This window comes from Fringilla coelebs (assembly GCF_963513975.1).
Source record: "Fringilla coelebs genome assembly, chromosome: 24".
Lineage (NCBI taxonomy): Eukaryota > Metazoa > Chordata > Aves > Passeriformes > Fringillidae > Fringilla > Fringilla coelebs.
In genome coordinates this window covers 7,598,246-7,614,868 of record NC_140050.1, presented here as the reverse complement: position 1 = coordinate 7,614,868, position 16,623 = coordinate 7,598,246, and the positions used below count along the sequence as shown (strand labels likewise).

Genomic DNA, 16,623 nt, shown 5'->3' with positions numbered 1-16,623 from the left:
GGCTGTTCCTCGGGAGAAGGGGGCCCAGGACTCAGACCCCACGGGGAGACAGAGGGAGGAGCAGGTTCCCGGGGTGTGGAGTGGGGAGCTGGGGGCCCCAGAGGCCACGGAGGAGAAGTTTGGGCTCTCGCCATGCCAGCTCTTGCCAGTAAAGATGAGAAATTGCTAATAAATTTTTGTGTATTTATCTGTGCTGTGATGGGTCTAATCTTGATCAATGGAACCCTGTTGCTATGAAATATCGCTTTTATGTCTATATTCTATATATTGTTTGTGAAGTACGAATTTATTTGGAGTTTATTTTTTTGGTTTTCGGTTTTTGATTTTTTCTTTGGTTTTTTGTTTTGTTTTTAATGAAGGAAGAAAATAAACTGTGACAAACCCCATCTATATTTAAATTATCTTTTATTCTTTTTTCTTTTTCTCCTTTTTCTCCTTTCTTTCCTTTCCTTTTTCTTTTTTTTTTTAATTTTTTTTCCTCTTTGTTTTCCGTTCGTTCGTTTGTTTTGGTTTGCTTTTCCGTTTTGTTTTTTTGTTACCTCTGTGCGTCTCGTCCACAGTTCGCCGTGTGGCCCCTCGCTTCTCCATCCTCCCTGTCAGCCATGAAATCATGCCCGGGGGCAACGTCAACATCACCTGCGTGGCCGTGGGGTCCCCCATGCCCTACGTGAAGTGGATGCAGGGAGCGGAGGACCTGACGCCCGAGGATGACATGCCCGTGGGCAGGAACGTCCTGGAGCTCACGGACGTCAAGGACTCTGCCAACTACACCTGCGTGGCCATGTCCAGCCTGGGAGTCATAGAAGCCGTGGCCCAGATCACGGTGAAATGTAAGGGAGGGGGAGCAGGGTCCGGAGTGCACGTGTGGGAGTGGGCACGTGCCGGGCACGGCCGGAGCTGAGTGTCCGAGCATGAGTGCGGGGAATGCCTGCGCACGTGTCCTGCTCGTGCATGGGAGCCTCGGTGGGGCCTGCAGCGGAGTGGGAGCGTGCCATGGCTTGTGCCTGTGTCCCTGTGTGTCTGCATGGGGAGAGCCTGGGACTGCCTGGCCTGCACAGGGGACACGGTCCTGCATGGCCAGGTGTCCTGCACCAGTGGGGGTGTGTCCATGATAGAGACACAGTCCTGCATGGCCAGGTGCACAGGTGGGATGTGTGTGCATGGACAGGGACAGTCCTGCATGGCCAGGTGCACAGGTGGGATGTGTGTGCATGGACAGGGACAGTCCTGCATGTCCTGGTGTCCTTCACAAATGGGATGTGTGTGCATGGACAGGGACAATCCTGCATGGCCAGGTGTCCTGCATGAATGGGGGATGTGTGTGCATGGGCAGGGACAATCCTGCATGGCCAGGTGTCCTGCATGTATGGGATGTGTGTGCATGGACAGGGACAATCCTGCATGGCCAGGTGTCCTGCATGTATGGGGGATGTGTGTGCATGGGCAGGGACAGTCCTGCATGTCCTGGTGTACAAGTGGGTTGTGTGTGTGCATGGGCAGGGACAGTCCTGCATGTCCTGGTGCACAGATGGGATGTGTGTGCATGGGCAGGGACAGTCCTGCATGTCCTGGTGCTCCTGCACAGATGGGATGTGTGTGCATGGCCATGGCTGTATCGTGGGCACCTGGCTGCAGGGGTGTCAGTCCCTGTCCTTACCTGTGTGTACACGGGGAGCTCTGTGAGCACGAGCAGCAGGACAGACCTGTGCACCATGTGCTGGGATCTGTGCATGTCCTTGGGGATCCCCCACACAGGGAAACCCACAGTGGAGGGGAAGCTGGTGGCTAGAGACCTTCCCTGGCTTTAGGACACCTGAGCTGCTTGTTATGAAGAAAACTGTGGCTCAAATCCCTGCATGCTGTGTCTGTCCTGACAAATGAGGCTGGCTGGGCACTGTGCAAGGATCCTTGGATGGCTTAGAGCCTGCATGCCATCCTGTTCCAAGGCCTGAGATTCAGCCAAGGCCCTGAGGATCTCTGGCATGTGCACCCTTGCAGTAGAGCTTAGTTCCAGCATCTTAGTGGCCGTTGTTGCCTCAGCAAGATGGGGAATAAGCCCAGCTTCCAGCTAGTGATTCCCAAGAGGAGCACGGGTGCCATCTTCTCAGCAGGGGAGTATTAAACCCAAGCAGGAACCCCTGAGGTTGGGTGAGTGTAGAGCTCTGTGTGAGCTGCTGTCTGCTCCAAGTACTGGTGTTGCCCATGAGGGATCTGGGAGAGGTGGGGTGGGAAAGGATCCAAGGGTGGGGGAGAGGAGGAACACTTGGGAAAAAGGGAGGGGTAAGGAAAAAGAATCCTGTTGTATCAGAGCTCTGTCTGAGGAAGGTCTGACAGGAGAAATGAGTAGGGGCTAGAGAATCTTGGCATGACACCTGTTCTGAGCTGCTGCACAGGCAGCGGGGCTGTCGTGCCAGCAGAAGGATGCCTGGGGCTGGACTCAGGTGCTCTTTATTTTCCTGAGTATTTCCTTCCTTCCCTTTTTTCCCTGTCTTACCCCCTCAATCTAAAAAGCTGCTGTGTAGGGCAGAGTGCCTCTGCTTCCAACTCTCCCATCTCCTCACATGGGGAATCTCACCCTGCTGGTACCTTCTGTCTTCTGTAATTTTGTTTGGATCCTGTTCCCCCCACTGTTCCTGTGTGTGAGCTCTCCTGGGCAGAAGGTGAAAGGAGGAGTTTGAGCTTTACTCTGACCAGGTCTAGAGAAGTTAGGCTTCAAGGCCAGGTTGGAAGGGGCTTGGAGCCACCTGGGCCAGTGGAAGGTGTCCCTGCCCCATGGCAGGGGTTCCACTGGATGGGCTTTAAGGCCTCTTTCAACCCAAAACATTCTGGGATTCCACGATAAGGAGAAGTTGAAAAGGAGGGTTGAAAAGGGTCTGAAGTGTGCAGTGAGAACTGCACATGAAGCTTGAGAACAGGTGAAGTGAGAACACCCATCAGGTGCAGCTGAAGTGCTGAACAACGTGCAGTCCCCAGCAGGCTCAGGGGGGATGGGGATTAACACAGTTTGTGCCTTGGGGGGAAGCCTTGCCAGCGTTTCTGGAGATCTGTTCTGGAGAGCAGAGCCTGCCCTGTGCCATTCCTTGCCCGTGGAGGCTCAGCAGAGAGATGTGAGCACGTGCTGGGAAGGAGCTGAGGAGCTGCTCTCCCTCCCTGCCCCGGGATGTGCCGCTGAAGCCTGTGCTAATGATTCCAGCTGTTTAGCTGAACACTTTGCCTTTGATGGAGCAGTTTAAGGAGGATAATAGAGTGGATAACTAGGTTCCTCATATTCCAGCAGCGCTTTCCTGAGCTGCCGGGATTGGTGCTGTGCCTCTGGCTCCTGCAGCCCGAACCAGACCAATTAGGTTCCATTTCAGCATCTGTGTTTTTTTTAAATGCCTGTTCTTCCTGATCCTCAGCACTTCCCAAGGCTCCTGGGACGCCAGTGGTGACAGAGACAACAGCAACGAGTATCACCATCACCTGGGACTCTGGAAACCCAGACCCCGTGTCCTACTATGTCATTGAGTACAAGTCCAAGAGCCAGGACGGGCCCTACCAGATCAAGGAGGACATCACCACCACGCGCTACAGCATCGGGGGGCTCAGCCCCAACTCCGAGTACGAGATCTGGGTCTCTGCAGTGAACAGCATCGGGCAGGGCCCGCCCAGCGAGTCGGTGGTGACCCGCACGGGGGAGCAGGCTCCTGCCAGCGCCCCCCGCAACGTGCAGGGCCGCATGCTGAGCAGCACCACCATGATCATCCAGTGGGAGGAACCGGTGGAGCCCAACGGGCAGATCCGCGGCTACCGCGTCTACTACACCATGGAGCCCGAGCAGCCCGTCAGCAACTGGCAGAAGCACAACGTGGACGACAGCCTGCTGACCACCGTGGGCAGCCTCCTGGAGGACGAGACCTACACCGTCAGAGTGCTGGCCTTCACCTCCGTGGGGGACGGGCCCCTGTCCGACCCCATCCAGGTTAAGACGCAGCAAGGAGGTGAGCACCTGGCTGGCTGAGCTGGGCTGTGCGAAGGAGAGCTGCTGGTTGGATTTGGAGGTTTAGATGCGATGTTGGGGAGGAAATTATTTACTTGTAGGGTGGGCAGGCCCTGGCACAGGGTGCCCAGAGAAGGTGTGGCTGCCCCTGGATCCCTGGAAGTGTCCAAGGCCAGGTTGGACAGGGCTTGGAGCAACCTGGGATAGTGGAAGGTGTCCCTGGCCATGGAACTGGATGGGCTTTATGGTCTCTTCCAACCCAAACCATTCCATGATTCTAAATGTCTTTAACAGATGTAAAACTGCCCAGGTAGTGGTGACACTTTAACTCTCCCTAAGGTACCAGGAACTACCTCGTCAGAGATGAGTGGGGAATGAGCCTTATGTGTTGAGCTGCAAACACAAGGTGTTTTATCACAGGCTGTCACCCAGCACATTTTTGGCACATTTGGGGTATGGGAGGAAACCCTGTGTCCTCAATGGGCTGCTCATGGGCTTCCTGCTTCCAGAATCTTGTAATACTGGGATTGGTGGGGAGGGTTGTATTCTGCACTGCTGAGAAAGAGGCATATGATCCACTGGGATTCTTCCATCTCCAGCAGCTCTGCTCACACTGGAGTCCTGCAGTGGGATGTAACTCCACAGCTTTAGAGGCAGGACCTGCCCACGCTGCAGTGTGGCATTTTGCTGCTGACGTGCTCTTCCCACACAGGCTTTGAAGAAAACAGGGCAAGAGCCTCCTAATTAGCCAAGTTAATGTGGTTTCTCCTCTTTCTCACCTTGCCTCCTGTGCCCCGCCGTCTCCCTCTCCGTGCCAGTTCCCGGGCAGCCGATGAACTTCCGAGCAGAAGCCAAGACTGAGACGAGCATTGTGCTGTCGTGGAGCCCCCCACGCCAGGAGATCATAGTGAAGTACGAGCTCCTCTACAAGGAAGGAGACCACAGCAAGGAGGTGAGCCCAAAGCGCAGCAGGGCTGGGGCCGAGGGGAGCGGGGCAGTGTGTCTGGGCAGGCCTCACCTCTGCTGCCTGTCGTTTGGGTTTATTTTTCTCTTCCCCCCTCGCCCACCCCAGGTGCTGAAGAACTTCGAGCCCACGACCTCGTTCACGGTGGAAGGCCTGAAGCCCAACACTGAGTATGTCTTCCGGCTGGCCGCCCGCTCGGCCCTGGGGCTGGGGGCCTTCACCCCGGAGGTCCGAGAGCGCACCTTGCAGTCTAGTAGGTGTCTCTCCTTTCCCACCCTTGTCTGAGGGGACCACGGTCAGGGAGCCAGGATGGTGGGCACAGGGCCACGGAGCTGGGGGCTCCGTTTCACTGCAGGGAGGGGGGACGCCCTTGGGACCTGCTGCCCTCTCCCTTCCCCGCTCCAGCTAGCTGAGACTGAGCCAGGAGCAGAGCTGGGCTCTGGGCTGCGGGGCCGGGCAGCGCCGTCCCCTCGGGGTGGCCCAGGGCTGGTGGTGGCCACGCTGGCCGTGGTGCTGAGCATGCTCAGGGGACGGCAGGCATGGCAGCCACAGCCCGCCCGGACAGGCCCAGCGCGGCAGGAAGGGGCACCAGCAGCGGGGACGGAGGGGAAGCGGGAGGGAGAGGAGCAGGGAAGGTGATTGTTCCCAGGCCCAGCCTTCCCCAGCCCTCGGCGAAGCAGTCCCCATGCTCTTGTCCATGAGCACCTCCACAGCCAAGGGGAGGAAGGCCTGGAGCTCTGGGAATGGCCCCGTTTGGGCTCCAGCAGAGCGGGAGAGAGGAGCCCTGTGGAGGCCGGGAGGGGGATGCTGATGACACCAGGATGGAGTGTATGCAACTCAAAACGTGCTGTTTTAGTTTAATGGATTGTCTCCCTTCGCTGTTGCCCTGGGGACAATAACCCTGGATGGCAATATTTCAACCTGGGCTTTTCACAGATCTTTGCTTTTAAATGAGGTGTTTTTTCACTGCATGAGTGGCTGTGGCAGCTGTTCTTTGTGTTTTCTGTCTCCTCTCATCTCTACTAAATCACTCCGCTGCAGTTTGGAGTAGCCGGGAGCAGAACTAACTCAGAAGTGGCTCTGGTCACCAGTGTGAGGAGGGAGAGCCCTGCTCCCATCCCTCAGAGCCCCTAACAAGGGGGAGCAGCAGGCTCTCGGCTGGGCTTTTTAATTCACATCCTGCTGTCTCTCCCTTTCCCTGTCTCCTTCTCTTTCTGTCCCCTGAGGAGTGGGAAGAAAGGGGAGTCTGTTTCTGCATAGACAGAATTCCTTACCGGGGCTTTCTCAGGCCTCCTCTCCATTCAAAGATTTTTTGGTTTTTCTTTCCTTCAAATGTTTTTCCCCTTTTTTCTTTCTTTTCTTTTTCTCCATACTCTCTCTACGTTTCATAGGAAAATCCTTTCCTGACTCTGCTGCACATCTGCTGGTTCTGATCCCAGTGTGGTACTGTCAGAGGGAGCATCTCTGTGGGGTGGGGGAAATGAACTGAAAGGACCTGAAAAATAAGTGTTAAACTTACACTCTGCTTCTGTTTTCCAAGGGGTTTCTCTCCTTGAGACCTGTGGGGACGGGAGGCAAAGATGGTCTGGGATTTGTGCTTTCTGGTTCAATAAAACAAGCTGGAAAAGGGGTGTGGGAGCTGGTGGCAGTAGGCCTTAGTGAAAATTTGTCCCTTAAGGGTGAGGAAAAGGGGATCTGGGAAAAGGGAAGGCTTTGGGGCTTTTTCTAACTTGGCATCTGCCCAGAACACGGACGGGTTTCTCTCTCTGTAGCTCAGCTTTCATAGGGAGAGTCTCATTAATTTAATGCTCTTAAGAACATCAGCTGGGAGCTGTCAGTGTCCTGTAACACGGTGAAACATTTTTTCCTGGCTGGCTGTTGGAGGAACGAGTCAATTCTCCCTGGTCCGGGTGACATCCTTCGGCTCACAGACCTTCTGGCTCGGGACAGGCTTTTGTGTCTTCCCTCCTCAGCTCCTTTTCCGTTCAGCTCCTCCTTGGCCTGCTCCATGCCTCTTCTTTCTTCTCTCTCTGCTCTCTGCTTGCCTGCCTGCATGCCCTGCACCCGATGAGCCAGCTCCCCGCTGTCCCTGTCCCTGGCTGGGCCGTGTCACACCACGATGGCACCTTGTCTCTGGAGTGACAGAGCCTCTCCCTGCTCCCCCCTGCTCCTGCTGTCCCCTCCCAGCACCCACCCGCATGTGGCAGCCCCTCCCTGCACCTCCCTGCCAGGGTGGCTCCTCCTGAGCATCATAACCCAAGTAAAATCCATTAAACTAAAGGTAAAGTATCATTTTCTTCTTGAAGTAGCTGGGTTTTAACTCTTCAAGTACCAGAGACATAGCTTGTAAAACGGACAGGCTCTCGTGGCTGGGAGAAGCTGGTTTGCCCTTTCTGGTTAGCCATGACCTTCCCAGGCTCCCTGGCAACTCTCCCACTGGGAAATTCCAGAGGGCAAGGCGTGCTCAGCAGGCAGGGGTGGCAGGGTGGGCGCTGTGAGGCTGCACGTGCAGGTGTAGAGGAACAGTGGGGCTTTCTCACCTCTGTTCCTGCCCAAGGAAGGATTTCCCCCCCTTAGCTCTGCTCTCCCTCCTGTCCCCCTCCTCACAGTACATGAAGTGAATGAAATACCCAAAGTCTGTGGTACCTAAAGGGTTAAAAAACATGATATTGTGCAAGGTCAGTAAGGGTCATTCTTGTGGCTTGGACAGTCAACTTTAAAGCATGTAAAAGGTGCAGCTCAGGTGAGTACTGGCTGGTCTCAAGCAGATTCACAAATACAGTCCACCCTGTGGCTGCAGGCTCACCGCTGGTGGCTCTGCAGACACTCACGGATGTCCTGGAGCCCTGGGAGGGTGGGGAGGGGTCCCAAAAGGCTGTGGAACCAGGCAGCAGCCAAGGCAGAGCTCTCCTGCCTGGGGGCTCCTGCCTGTGCCTGGCTGAGCCCAGGGAGGGGCTGGTTGCAGAGCTGAGCTCGCAGCCCCGGTGGGTCGGTGGCACTGGGCTCCTGGCGCTGTCCCCAGCGTCCCCAGGGTGGCACAGGTTGGGCTGGATTGTGAAGGGAACAGGGCCATGAGCTCCCAGAGGCGTGTCCAGCGTGGCCAGCCAGCAGCCCTGGCTGTTCTCCTCCTGCTGCAGCCCAGGGCTGACGGGGAGGGGGCCGGGCAGCACCTGGGCCTTCTCCCCCATCACCCATCCCCAACCCTGCCTTTTTGACCAGAGAAAGTGCAAAACCATCCCCAAAGGAGGCCTCACCCCAGGGCCTCTCAGTAGGTCCCTGTGCTGGAGCGTAGAGGGTGAGTGAGCGAGCGTGGCAGCGCAGACAGTGACCCCAGTGCCAGCTGGAGCTGAGCTCTGCTTCTGGGGCTTTCAGAATGAGGTGCAGGATGAAGGGTAGGTCAGGTCAGACCCTCTCTGCAGTGGGTTTCTCAGCTGTGGTGGCTTTGGCTGGAAATAAGCAGGAAAGGTGGATTTTAATATGCCCAGCCTCTGATCAGGACAAAAAAAGAAGGGAACGGCACCATGGCAGCAATGGGAGAGGGCTGAGTCTGTCCCTCCATGCCTTGAAACCATCCTTGAGCTGGTTCTGGGACATGGGATGAGCAGTGCACCTCTGTCCTGGAGAGGTGCAGCAATCACAGCAGATGGAGAGAGCCAGAGGGAAGGAGATCTGTCACTGGGAACGTGCTGTCCTGCTCTTTGTGCTGACAGTTTAGCAAAAGAGAACAGATTGGGGTCCAAAATTGCCATTTCTGCAATAGTAGCTGGGGTTCTGCTGGTGGGGGAGGACTTGGGGGGATCATCATGAGCAGAGTGGCATTTAAAAGCCAGTCATGTGCAGAAACCCACCAGGAGCTTGGTCTGGCCTCGTAGCTCAGTTCCTCTTGTTCTCTTGTAAGAAAGTCTTATAAGTTAGCAGTTGAAGCGTGGAAGGTAGGTAAACAGACTGGGAATGTTCTGGAAGGAGTCACTTTTTATATCAGTATTATTTTATTATTATGATTTCCTTTCTGGTGTTTGTTTTTTCTTTTTGTTTCAAATTATTGGCTTGATTTATGTTTTATTTTCCAGTTTGTTCTTTTTGGTTTGGTTCATTTGACATCTTCTGTGTTGTTTTGCGCGGCCAGCCATGGCCAGGGCTTATCAGCCTCCTCACTGGGAGTGCTGGGAAGAAGGGGGCCATTCTGCCAGGTTAAAGACAGCAATAGTGCATAAAAATAGAAGGAAAACACCCAAAATGTCCTACTGGGCAGGTTCTCAGACAGCAGTGGAGGGATTATCTCTGCCCCTTTTTGAAAAGCCACTTCCCTCTGTCTCCTGGAGGCTCCTGGAAAGTGTGTGGCTCTCACTCCAGTGCCAGCTGGGCTAAGTGTGACTGGATTTAGCAGAGTCCTCGAGGCAAACTGGGCCTAAACATCTGGGTTTGACTCAAGGATGGGAGTAAGAGGCTTGAAAACAATCATTCCTCACTAAAGGAGCTTTTTGTTGATTAAAAAGCATCAGAGGAATGAGAAGCAGTGACTAGCACTGATCTACTGCTTCTTGCAGGTGATACTTGGGGGGCTTGTGAGTTCACCCCAGTTTCCTGCCCTGTCTGCAGAGACTTAAAAGCTCTCTGTTGCAGTTGGGTGATACTGCATTTATTGATTTGCCCTGAGAATGCATCACGCTCTGCTTCCCTGTGCTGATCAGGTGTCCTCAGTGACAGGCAGAAGTGTGGGCTGGTTCCTGGAAGTGTTCAGGGCCAGGAAGGAGCCCCCTGGATGGTGGCAGCCATTCCTGCCCAGGGCAGGGGATGGAACAAGAGGAGCTTTAAGGGAGGGCTGTGGGTTCCACCTTCCCCACCTCCTGGTCACCCTCCTGCTGCCACCCTGAGAAGGTGCCTGGGCAGGGCCACAGCTCCCAAGGTTTTCTCCCAGGATGTCCAGAAACACCCTGCTGTAGCTCAGGCAGAGAGTGCAGTGGGAATTAGACCTGCTGCTGCTCTGGAAAATCCCCTGGATACCCAAATACCTCACCAAACCCACTGCCTCCCTCCTTCTGCAAGTGCTTTCTCCAAACCCTCCTCTCTAAACACCATGGCTTGGCAGTGTCCTGGGCATTCCCACTGTGGGATTTGGTATCCTCCAGTCTGGGGACAACTAATCACTTCCATCTGGAGGTACAGACTCTTAAATTTAAGCCTCCTGGCAAAAGATTTGCTTTTCTTACTTAATTTTCACAGATCCCTTCAAAGAAATTCAAGATCCCAGAGTCTGAGGTTGGAAAGTGCTTTCCCAGCCAGAGCAGGATTTGCCAGGCTGCTGTAAAACAGGGAGCCAAAGGAAAGGGCTTTGATAGGGTGCAGCTGGGTGTTTAGCTGGTGCCAGCTTAGTGGAAGCAGCAGGACCCCTCTTGGCTGGCCCGCTTGCTGGTTTAGTCCTTTGCTTTACACCATTTCAGTTTTGATGCCCCATTTAATTTCTGTTGGCTTTTTTTTTTTTTAAAAAAAACCTCTTCATTTTGGAAAAAAAAAAAAAAGACAACAACAAAAAGCTCTCTTCTCTTTTAATTTTATCTTCCTAAACCAAACTTTCGTACGTTTTATTTTAGATTTTTTTGTTATCATTTTCCTTTTTTTTTTTCTTTTATCTTTCCCATCTTTTGTTTTTTTTCCCCCTTCCCCTCTCCCTTCTTTCCCTTTCCCTGCTCCTGAATTTTCCCCCTCGTAGAACCGTCTGCCCCCCCTCAAGATGTAAAATGTGTCAGCACCCGCTCCACCGCCATTCTGGTAAGTTGGCGGCCGCCGCCGGCCGAGAGCCAGAACGGCGTCCTGGCCGGCTACAGCGTCCACTATCGAGCGCTGGACTCGGAGGACACGGAGCTAAAGGAGGTGAATGATATCCCCCCAACCACCAGTCAGATCCTGCTGGAGTCCCTGGAGAAGTGGACCGAGTACCGCGTCACCGTGGTGGCTCACACGGAGGTGGGGCCGGGCCCGGAGAGCTCGCCGGTCATCGTGCGCACGGACGAAGATGGTGAGTGAGATGGTTTGGGTTCTCCTGGGGGGCTCCTGTCCCTGCAGGGGCTTGTTCCCAACAGCAATCCCACAGTCAGGCCCTTCCCGCGGCTCTTGGGTGTGCCCGGCCAGAGCTGGAGTGAGATCCGAGATCTGATTGTGCAGCATCCTCTGGTGCCATCACCCAGCATCCTCTGGGGTCTGTAGGGTCCCCTCCCCTGGATTTATGGGGTCTGTAGGGTCCCCTCCCCTCCCCTGGATTTATGGGGTCTGTAGGGTCCCCTCCCCTGGATTTATGGGGTCTGTAGGGTCCCCTCCCCTGGATTTATGGGGCTTTCTCAATATCTCTGAGTCTTGACTGCACCATCCTCAGGTGCCATCTGAGCACTGGGGTCTGTAGGGTCCCCTCCCCTGGATTTATGGGGTCTGTAGGGTCCCCTCCCCTCCCCTGGATTTATGGGGTCTGTAGGGTTCCCCTCCCCCGGATTTATCGGTCTCAATGTCTCTTGAGTCTTGACTGCACCACTCCCCCTGAAAAGATGCTCTCACTGAGCCAGGAGCAGCCAAGGCACTAAAAACCTTTGCTCTGAGGAAACCTTTGCTGCCAGAACTTGAATCATTGTATAGCCTGAGTTGGAAGGGACCCCCAAGGATCAGCCAAGTCAAGCTCCTGGTCCTGCATGGGACAGCCCCAAGAATCCCACCCTGTGCCTGAGAGCACATGTTTGAAAGTATTAAAGAGTTGTTCCCACACATTCCTTGTTACTACCTCCTCCTTAAGTCAGAGCTTTTGTCAGTCATAGAAAGGAGGAATCTGTTAAAGTTTCAAAAATCTTGAGTGATAACAGTTCAGTGGGCCCCACTCAGAAATTTGAATTTTCCTGGTATTTCTGCAGTAAAATAAAACCAGGGAAAAGCATGAATGGGTGCATGAAGGGAGAGGAGCACCCTCAATAGGAGGGTAGGACCTCAAATCATATTGGGAGAATTTAGGGAGCTGGAGATAAACAATGATAGCTTATTATTAAAAACAACCTGCAGGTGTTGTTTTCCTAGTAGCTTGTTATTCTCATAAGCTTGTTTGTAAATGGGCATCTTGTTAATTAGCCAGTCAGGTGAATGTATTGATTAGGTGACCGATCAGGCCTACCTGCATCAGAACAATGTATAAAAGGAGCAGTCAGAAGTAAAGACGTGTGCTTTATGCCACTCAGCCCTCTGATGGCTCTGTTTATTTCTTACTGAGCAGTGACACCATCCCCGTGTGCAGGCCGTGCAGCTCAGGCCCCACAGACCTTCACAATCCCCCCGAACTGGGAGGCCAGTGCCAGGTGATGGGATGCTCAGCTCTCCTCCCAGAGCTCAGACCCACCCCGCCCAGAGGAGCAGGCCGGGCTCCCCGCAGAGCCCCAGTGACCGGAGCCCCGGCTTGCCTCCCCGCAGTGCCCAGCGCTCCGCCGCGGAAGGTGGAGGTGGAGGTGCTCAACTCCTCGGCCATCCAGGTGTTCTGGCGCTCGCCGGTGCCCAGCCGGCAGCACGGCCAGATCCGCGGCTACCAGGTGCACTACGTGCGCATGGAGAACGGCGAGGCCAGGGGGCTGCCCCACATCAAGGACATCATGCTGGCCGACGCCCAGGTAAGGGCTCGCCTGGCCGGCCCGAGGCTGGGGAGGGGGGATCCGCCTGCCCTGGGCAGTGGGACTCTGCAGAAGGGCCGTGGGGACGTGTGACGAGGCGTGCTTGTGTCCCTGCCACACCTCTGTCTCTCGCTGATGCTCCCAGACAGTGTTGCTGTGGAAGAGTATGAACTGCTGTCCCAGCACTGAGATAGTTAATGCCCATCCATCCGTTCATCCTCGCTGTGTCCGGGAAGTCTTTTTATTCAGGCCGAGGCCACAGTGGAATCTACTAATTTCTCCCACTCTACTTCTTCCCTCATGCTTGCCTGGTAACTTCTGACCTTGTGTGGCTGCTTGCTCAGGGACTCCTTCCTCATGCTGTGTCTCTGTCTTTCCCTTCTTTCCCCTCTTGTATTCTCACGTGCCAAACCTCTCTTGTTCTCTGCCCAGTGGGAAACAGATGACACTGCTGAATATGTAAGTAAAAACATAAAAATCCTCCTGTGCTGGTTCTGCCTCTTCCCTTCTCCCACTTCCTGTTGTGGTGTGATATTTTCCTTTTCCTTTTTTTTTTTTTTTTTTTTTGCAGTGCAAGTGTGCCTGTTTTAGAGCCTGTTTTTGGTGTTGCCATGCATTGTCCCCTCCCTGTCACTGCTCTGTGCCCCTCTGTGATCGTGTCGTTTGTCAGCACGCAGCAATCCCACAGGGTTTTCCCTTTGGCTCTGAAGGAAAGATGGGTCTGCTGCTCCTCCACAGGGAAGCAGATGGCATATTGAATTTGGGACTGCTCTGAACAGATGAGAATCCTAAAATAGTTTGGATTGGAAAGGACCTTAAAGGCCATCTTGTTCCACTCCCAGCCAGGAGCAGGGACACCTTCCACCAGACCAGGGAGCTCAGATGGGCTGCTTTGGAACACCTCTGTGTCTGGGAAAGACAGCCGGGGAAGCACTGGGAGCACAGAATCCATGAGTCCTGAGCTAGCACAGCATGAACAAATGCTTTGTGCTCTCAAAGGGCCAAGATTCTTAGAAACTCATTGATGCAAAGCACTGAATCATTATTGGTGCTTTTACTTTTGAAGTACCTTAAAATCAGCTTGGCCGTTTGGCATTTGCTATTTCTGCTAAAATGATAAATGTTTTCCAAAATCCTACAGCTACCAAGAAGTAGGAGAAAGCATTTTATTCTTGGAATGGCAGGGTTCTGAGATAACACACTGCTAAACTGGTGGTGTTTGTGTCTCCTGGGGATTGCCAAGTGCCCTGCACAAGTGAGGGCCCTCCCTTTGAGGGATGGAGGATGAGTCTCAGGGAGGAAAAGCCCCTTTCCTGAAATCTTAGTAAAGCTCAGTGGCAGGTGGGAGAGCAGAACAGTTTTCTTGACTTCCAGAAGCCAGACCTGTCCCTGCAGCTGACGGCCTCAAAGTCACTGATAAAATCCCACTGTTCCAAAGTTCTGCTGTTCCACTCCCAGCTCACCATCAGGGGAAATAGTTATTTTCAGGACTAACAAATTCTTCCCAAGTGCTGCCCTGAGATTTAATATTGAATGCACAAAGGGGTGAGGAGAGGGGAAAGCCATAAAACATGCACAGCGTTCCCATCTCCCTCCTTTCTGGGGCCTTGGGGAAAACCCTGCTGCATGTGCTGTCATCCTGTTTGATTTAGCACGGGTGTTCCTTTTCCAACACAGCCCTTTGAAAGGCTGCATCCCTCCTGGGGAAGGGCTGTTCTTGAGGCCAGTGTTCCAACAAAAGCTCCTGGGAGCCAGGTGTGGGGAGGCTGATAGAGGATGGGAAGGAGGGGGTGGGATTTAGCAGGGAGCTTTAGCGTGAGCAGAATGTGTCGTCTTGCACTTTGCATTTAAGCAATCCCTTTAATATTATGAAAGCATTAAAAATATCTCTTGAGGAGAGAAGAGAGGGGTAATGGTGAAAAAAATGTAATCTCCCTGAAACCTCTGAGCCTCCTCTGAGGCCGCACAGTGGAGAGGAAAGCTTTGAAGGGAGCGACAGCATTGGGATGCTGAAGTGGTTTGTGTGAAGACAGGGAATGTGCGAGAGGCAGATCTGGAGGAGGACGCCTTGCACAGGGCCCTGCAGAGCCAGGCTGTGTTTGCAGAGCTGTGAGTGCCTCGCCAGGGGAACGGGGCTCTCCCCCTCTGCCACTTCCCACAGAAGCCCCAGAGTGTCTCGTGCCCTTGGATTTGGTGTTCCTGCATGCTGGCAAAGGGCTGAGACTCCTGCTGGGAGGAGAGAGCTGCTCTTGGGTGTGGGCCTGAATATTGACACCATTTCCCTTTGGCATCTGGCAAACAGGAAATGATCATTGCTGGGCTCCAGCCCGAGACTGCCTACTCCATCACCGTGGCCGCCTACACCATGAAGGGAGATGGTGCCCGCAGCAAACCCAAAGTGGTCACCACCAAGGGTGCAGGTGAGAGCCTTCTCCTCAGCCACTGGGATTCGCCCCTTCCCTAAAGCCAAGGGGCTTCTCCAGACTCACCTTCTTTCGTCCCACTCCCTTCTCAAAAGACAGACTTGCAGCAAGAGCCAGACTGCCCCAAAGGCAAAATTAGATTTAGGGAGGCAGAAACCCCTTCATTCCTCACGTGCAGCCCTCACCAAATGTCACCATTTTCTGTCCAGTGCTGCAGAAAGCCCAGGCACACCCAGAAACAAAAGAGAGGATGAATCTTTCCCTTGTAATCTCTTGGGCTGTAAATTCCAGTGCATCAGAAGGAAAGTGACTGGAGAGTGCAGCTTTGCAGGTGGCCCACGCAGGTACACTGAGGACAGCAAGGTCTGCTCTCAGGGTGGTGCCTTGCAAAGACCTGAGGAGCAGCAGGCAGACAGTGGTGCTTGTCCTGCCTTCTCTCCTGGTGCCATGTCTGGGAGTACATCCCCTGTGTTCAGGACTGCAGTATTGACCTTTCCTGGCTCCCACTTCTGGGATCTGCCTGCACATACCAGCCAAAGCCTTTTCCTTCACTCACCCTCTCCTCCTTGCCCTGCAGTTCTGCCCATGTTTTTCTCACTAACTCCCTGCTTCTCTGCTTTCCTTCTTCCCGAGGCTCTCCACCCCTTCTGTTTTCCTCTCCTGGAGCCTTTCTCTCTGCCTGGCTCTCTTGTCACTCTCCCTTGTCACCCTCCCTCATCTCTTCCCATTAGGATTTGCAGTGCAGGTGATCAGTCACAGAGGGATGTTTTCTCCAGCACAGCAGCTATTACCCAAAACTCAATTTCCCCTGACTTGAAATAGCTATTTTAAAAAAAAATCTTTCAAATGGCTCTGTAACATTCTTACCTTCTTTGCAGTGTTGAGTCAATACACCTTCTGAGAGGAGAGATTTCTTTCTTTATCATTCAGGGCTGGGGGCTGAATTTAAATACAGTAATAAATCTAATTTTCTCCTTTACTGTCCAAACCAATTGCAAAATAAAACACTTCCCCCTCTCTGAACTTTCTTCTCACCTTTATTCCAAACAATATTTGTTGTGCAGATGTAATACTTTCAAGCTCAGCTGATTACAGTAACGTTTGTGATAAAAACTGAAACATAAAGGTAATGGCACTCTTTTTCTCTTTAATGTGTTCCTTAGGCATTCCCAAGGGAGGAGGCTGGCTCTCCCTGCCATTCTTTGGCAGTTTGGAAGGAATGCAGCATTTGTTTCAGAGACAGCCCCTCATCCCCACCGAGGTGTCAGTGGAGGCAGCAGGCAGAGCTCCCCAGTGTGACCCTTTCAGATCCTGCCCTGCTCCCTCATTCCAGCATTCCATCCCTCACCCCTTGGTCAGGCTCGTGCTGTGGGAGTGGGCTGGGACATCTCCCAGCTCCATTTTCTCTCCTCCTGTCCAACCAGGAGGAGTACCAAGGCGGAGAGAAGGAAATTAGATCTCTAATAGTGGAGCTGAGTGTCAATGGCGCGTGAGCTGCTGGAATTAATGCTCTGCTTTCTCTGGCTTCGGGGATCTCTGGGCCTGCACGTGTCATTTAACTGTGGCTGTGGGCTTGCTTAGCAGTCAGGCAGTGCCAGGGCTCATTAGGCAGAGACATGGCAC

At 53.6% G+C, this 16,623-nt stretch overlaps 1 protein-coding gene across 1 annotated transcript in view; it reads left to right on the top strand.

Annotated features, from left to right (window-relative positions):
* Positions 1–16,623, top strand: part of PTPRS (protein tyrosine phosphatase receptor type S) — a 127,538-nt gene that overhangs the window by 82,447 nt on the left and 28,468 nt on the right. Inside the window, exons 7-14 of the mRNA XM_084220927.1 lie at positions 561–830; positions 3,399–3,980; positions 4,798–4,931; positions 5,052–5,196; positions 10,654–10,959; positions 12,384–12,577; positions 13,010–13,036; positions 14,880–14,997. Coding sequence (XP_084077053.1) covers positions 561–830; positions 3,399–3,980; positions 4,798–4,931; positions 5,052–5,196; positions 10,654–10,959; positions 12,384–12,577; positions 13,010–13,036; positions 14,880–14,997 — 1,776 coding nt within the window. The remainder of the gene's footprint in view (positions 1–560; positions 831–3,398; positions 3,981–4,797; positions 4,932–5,051; positions 5,197–10,653; positions 10,960–12,383; positions 12,578–13,009; positions 13,037–14,879; positions 14,998–16,623) is intronic.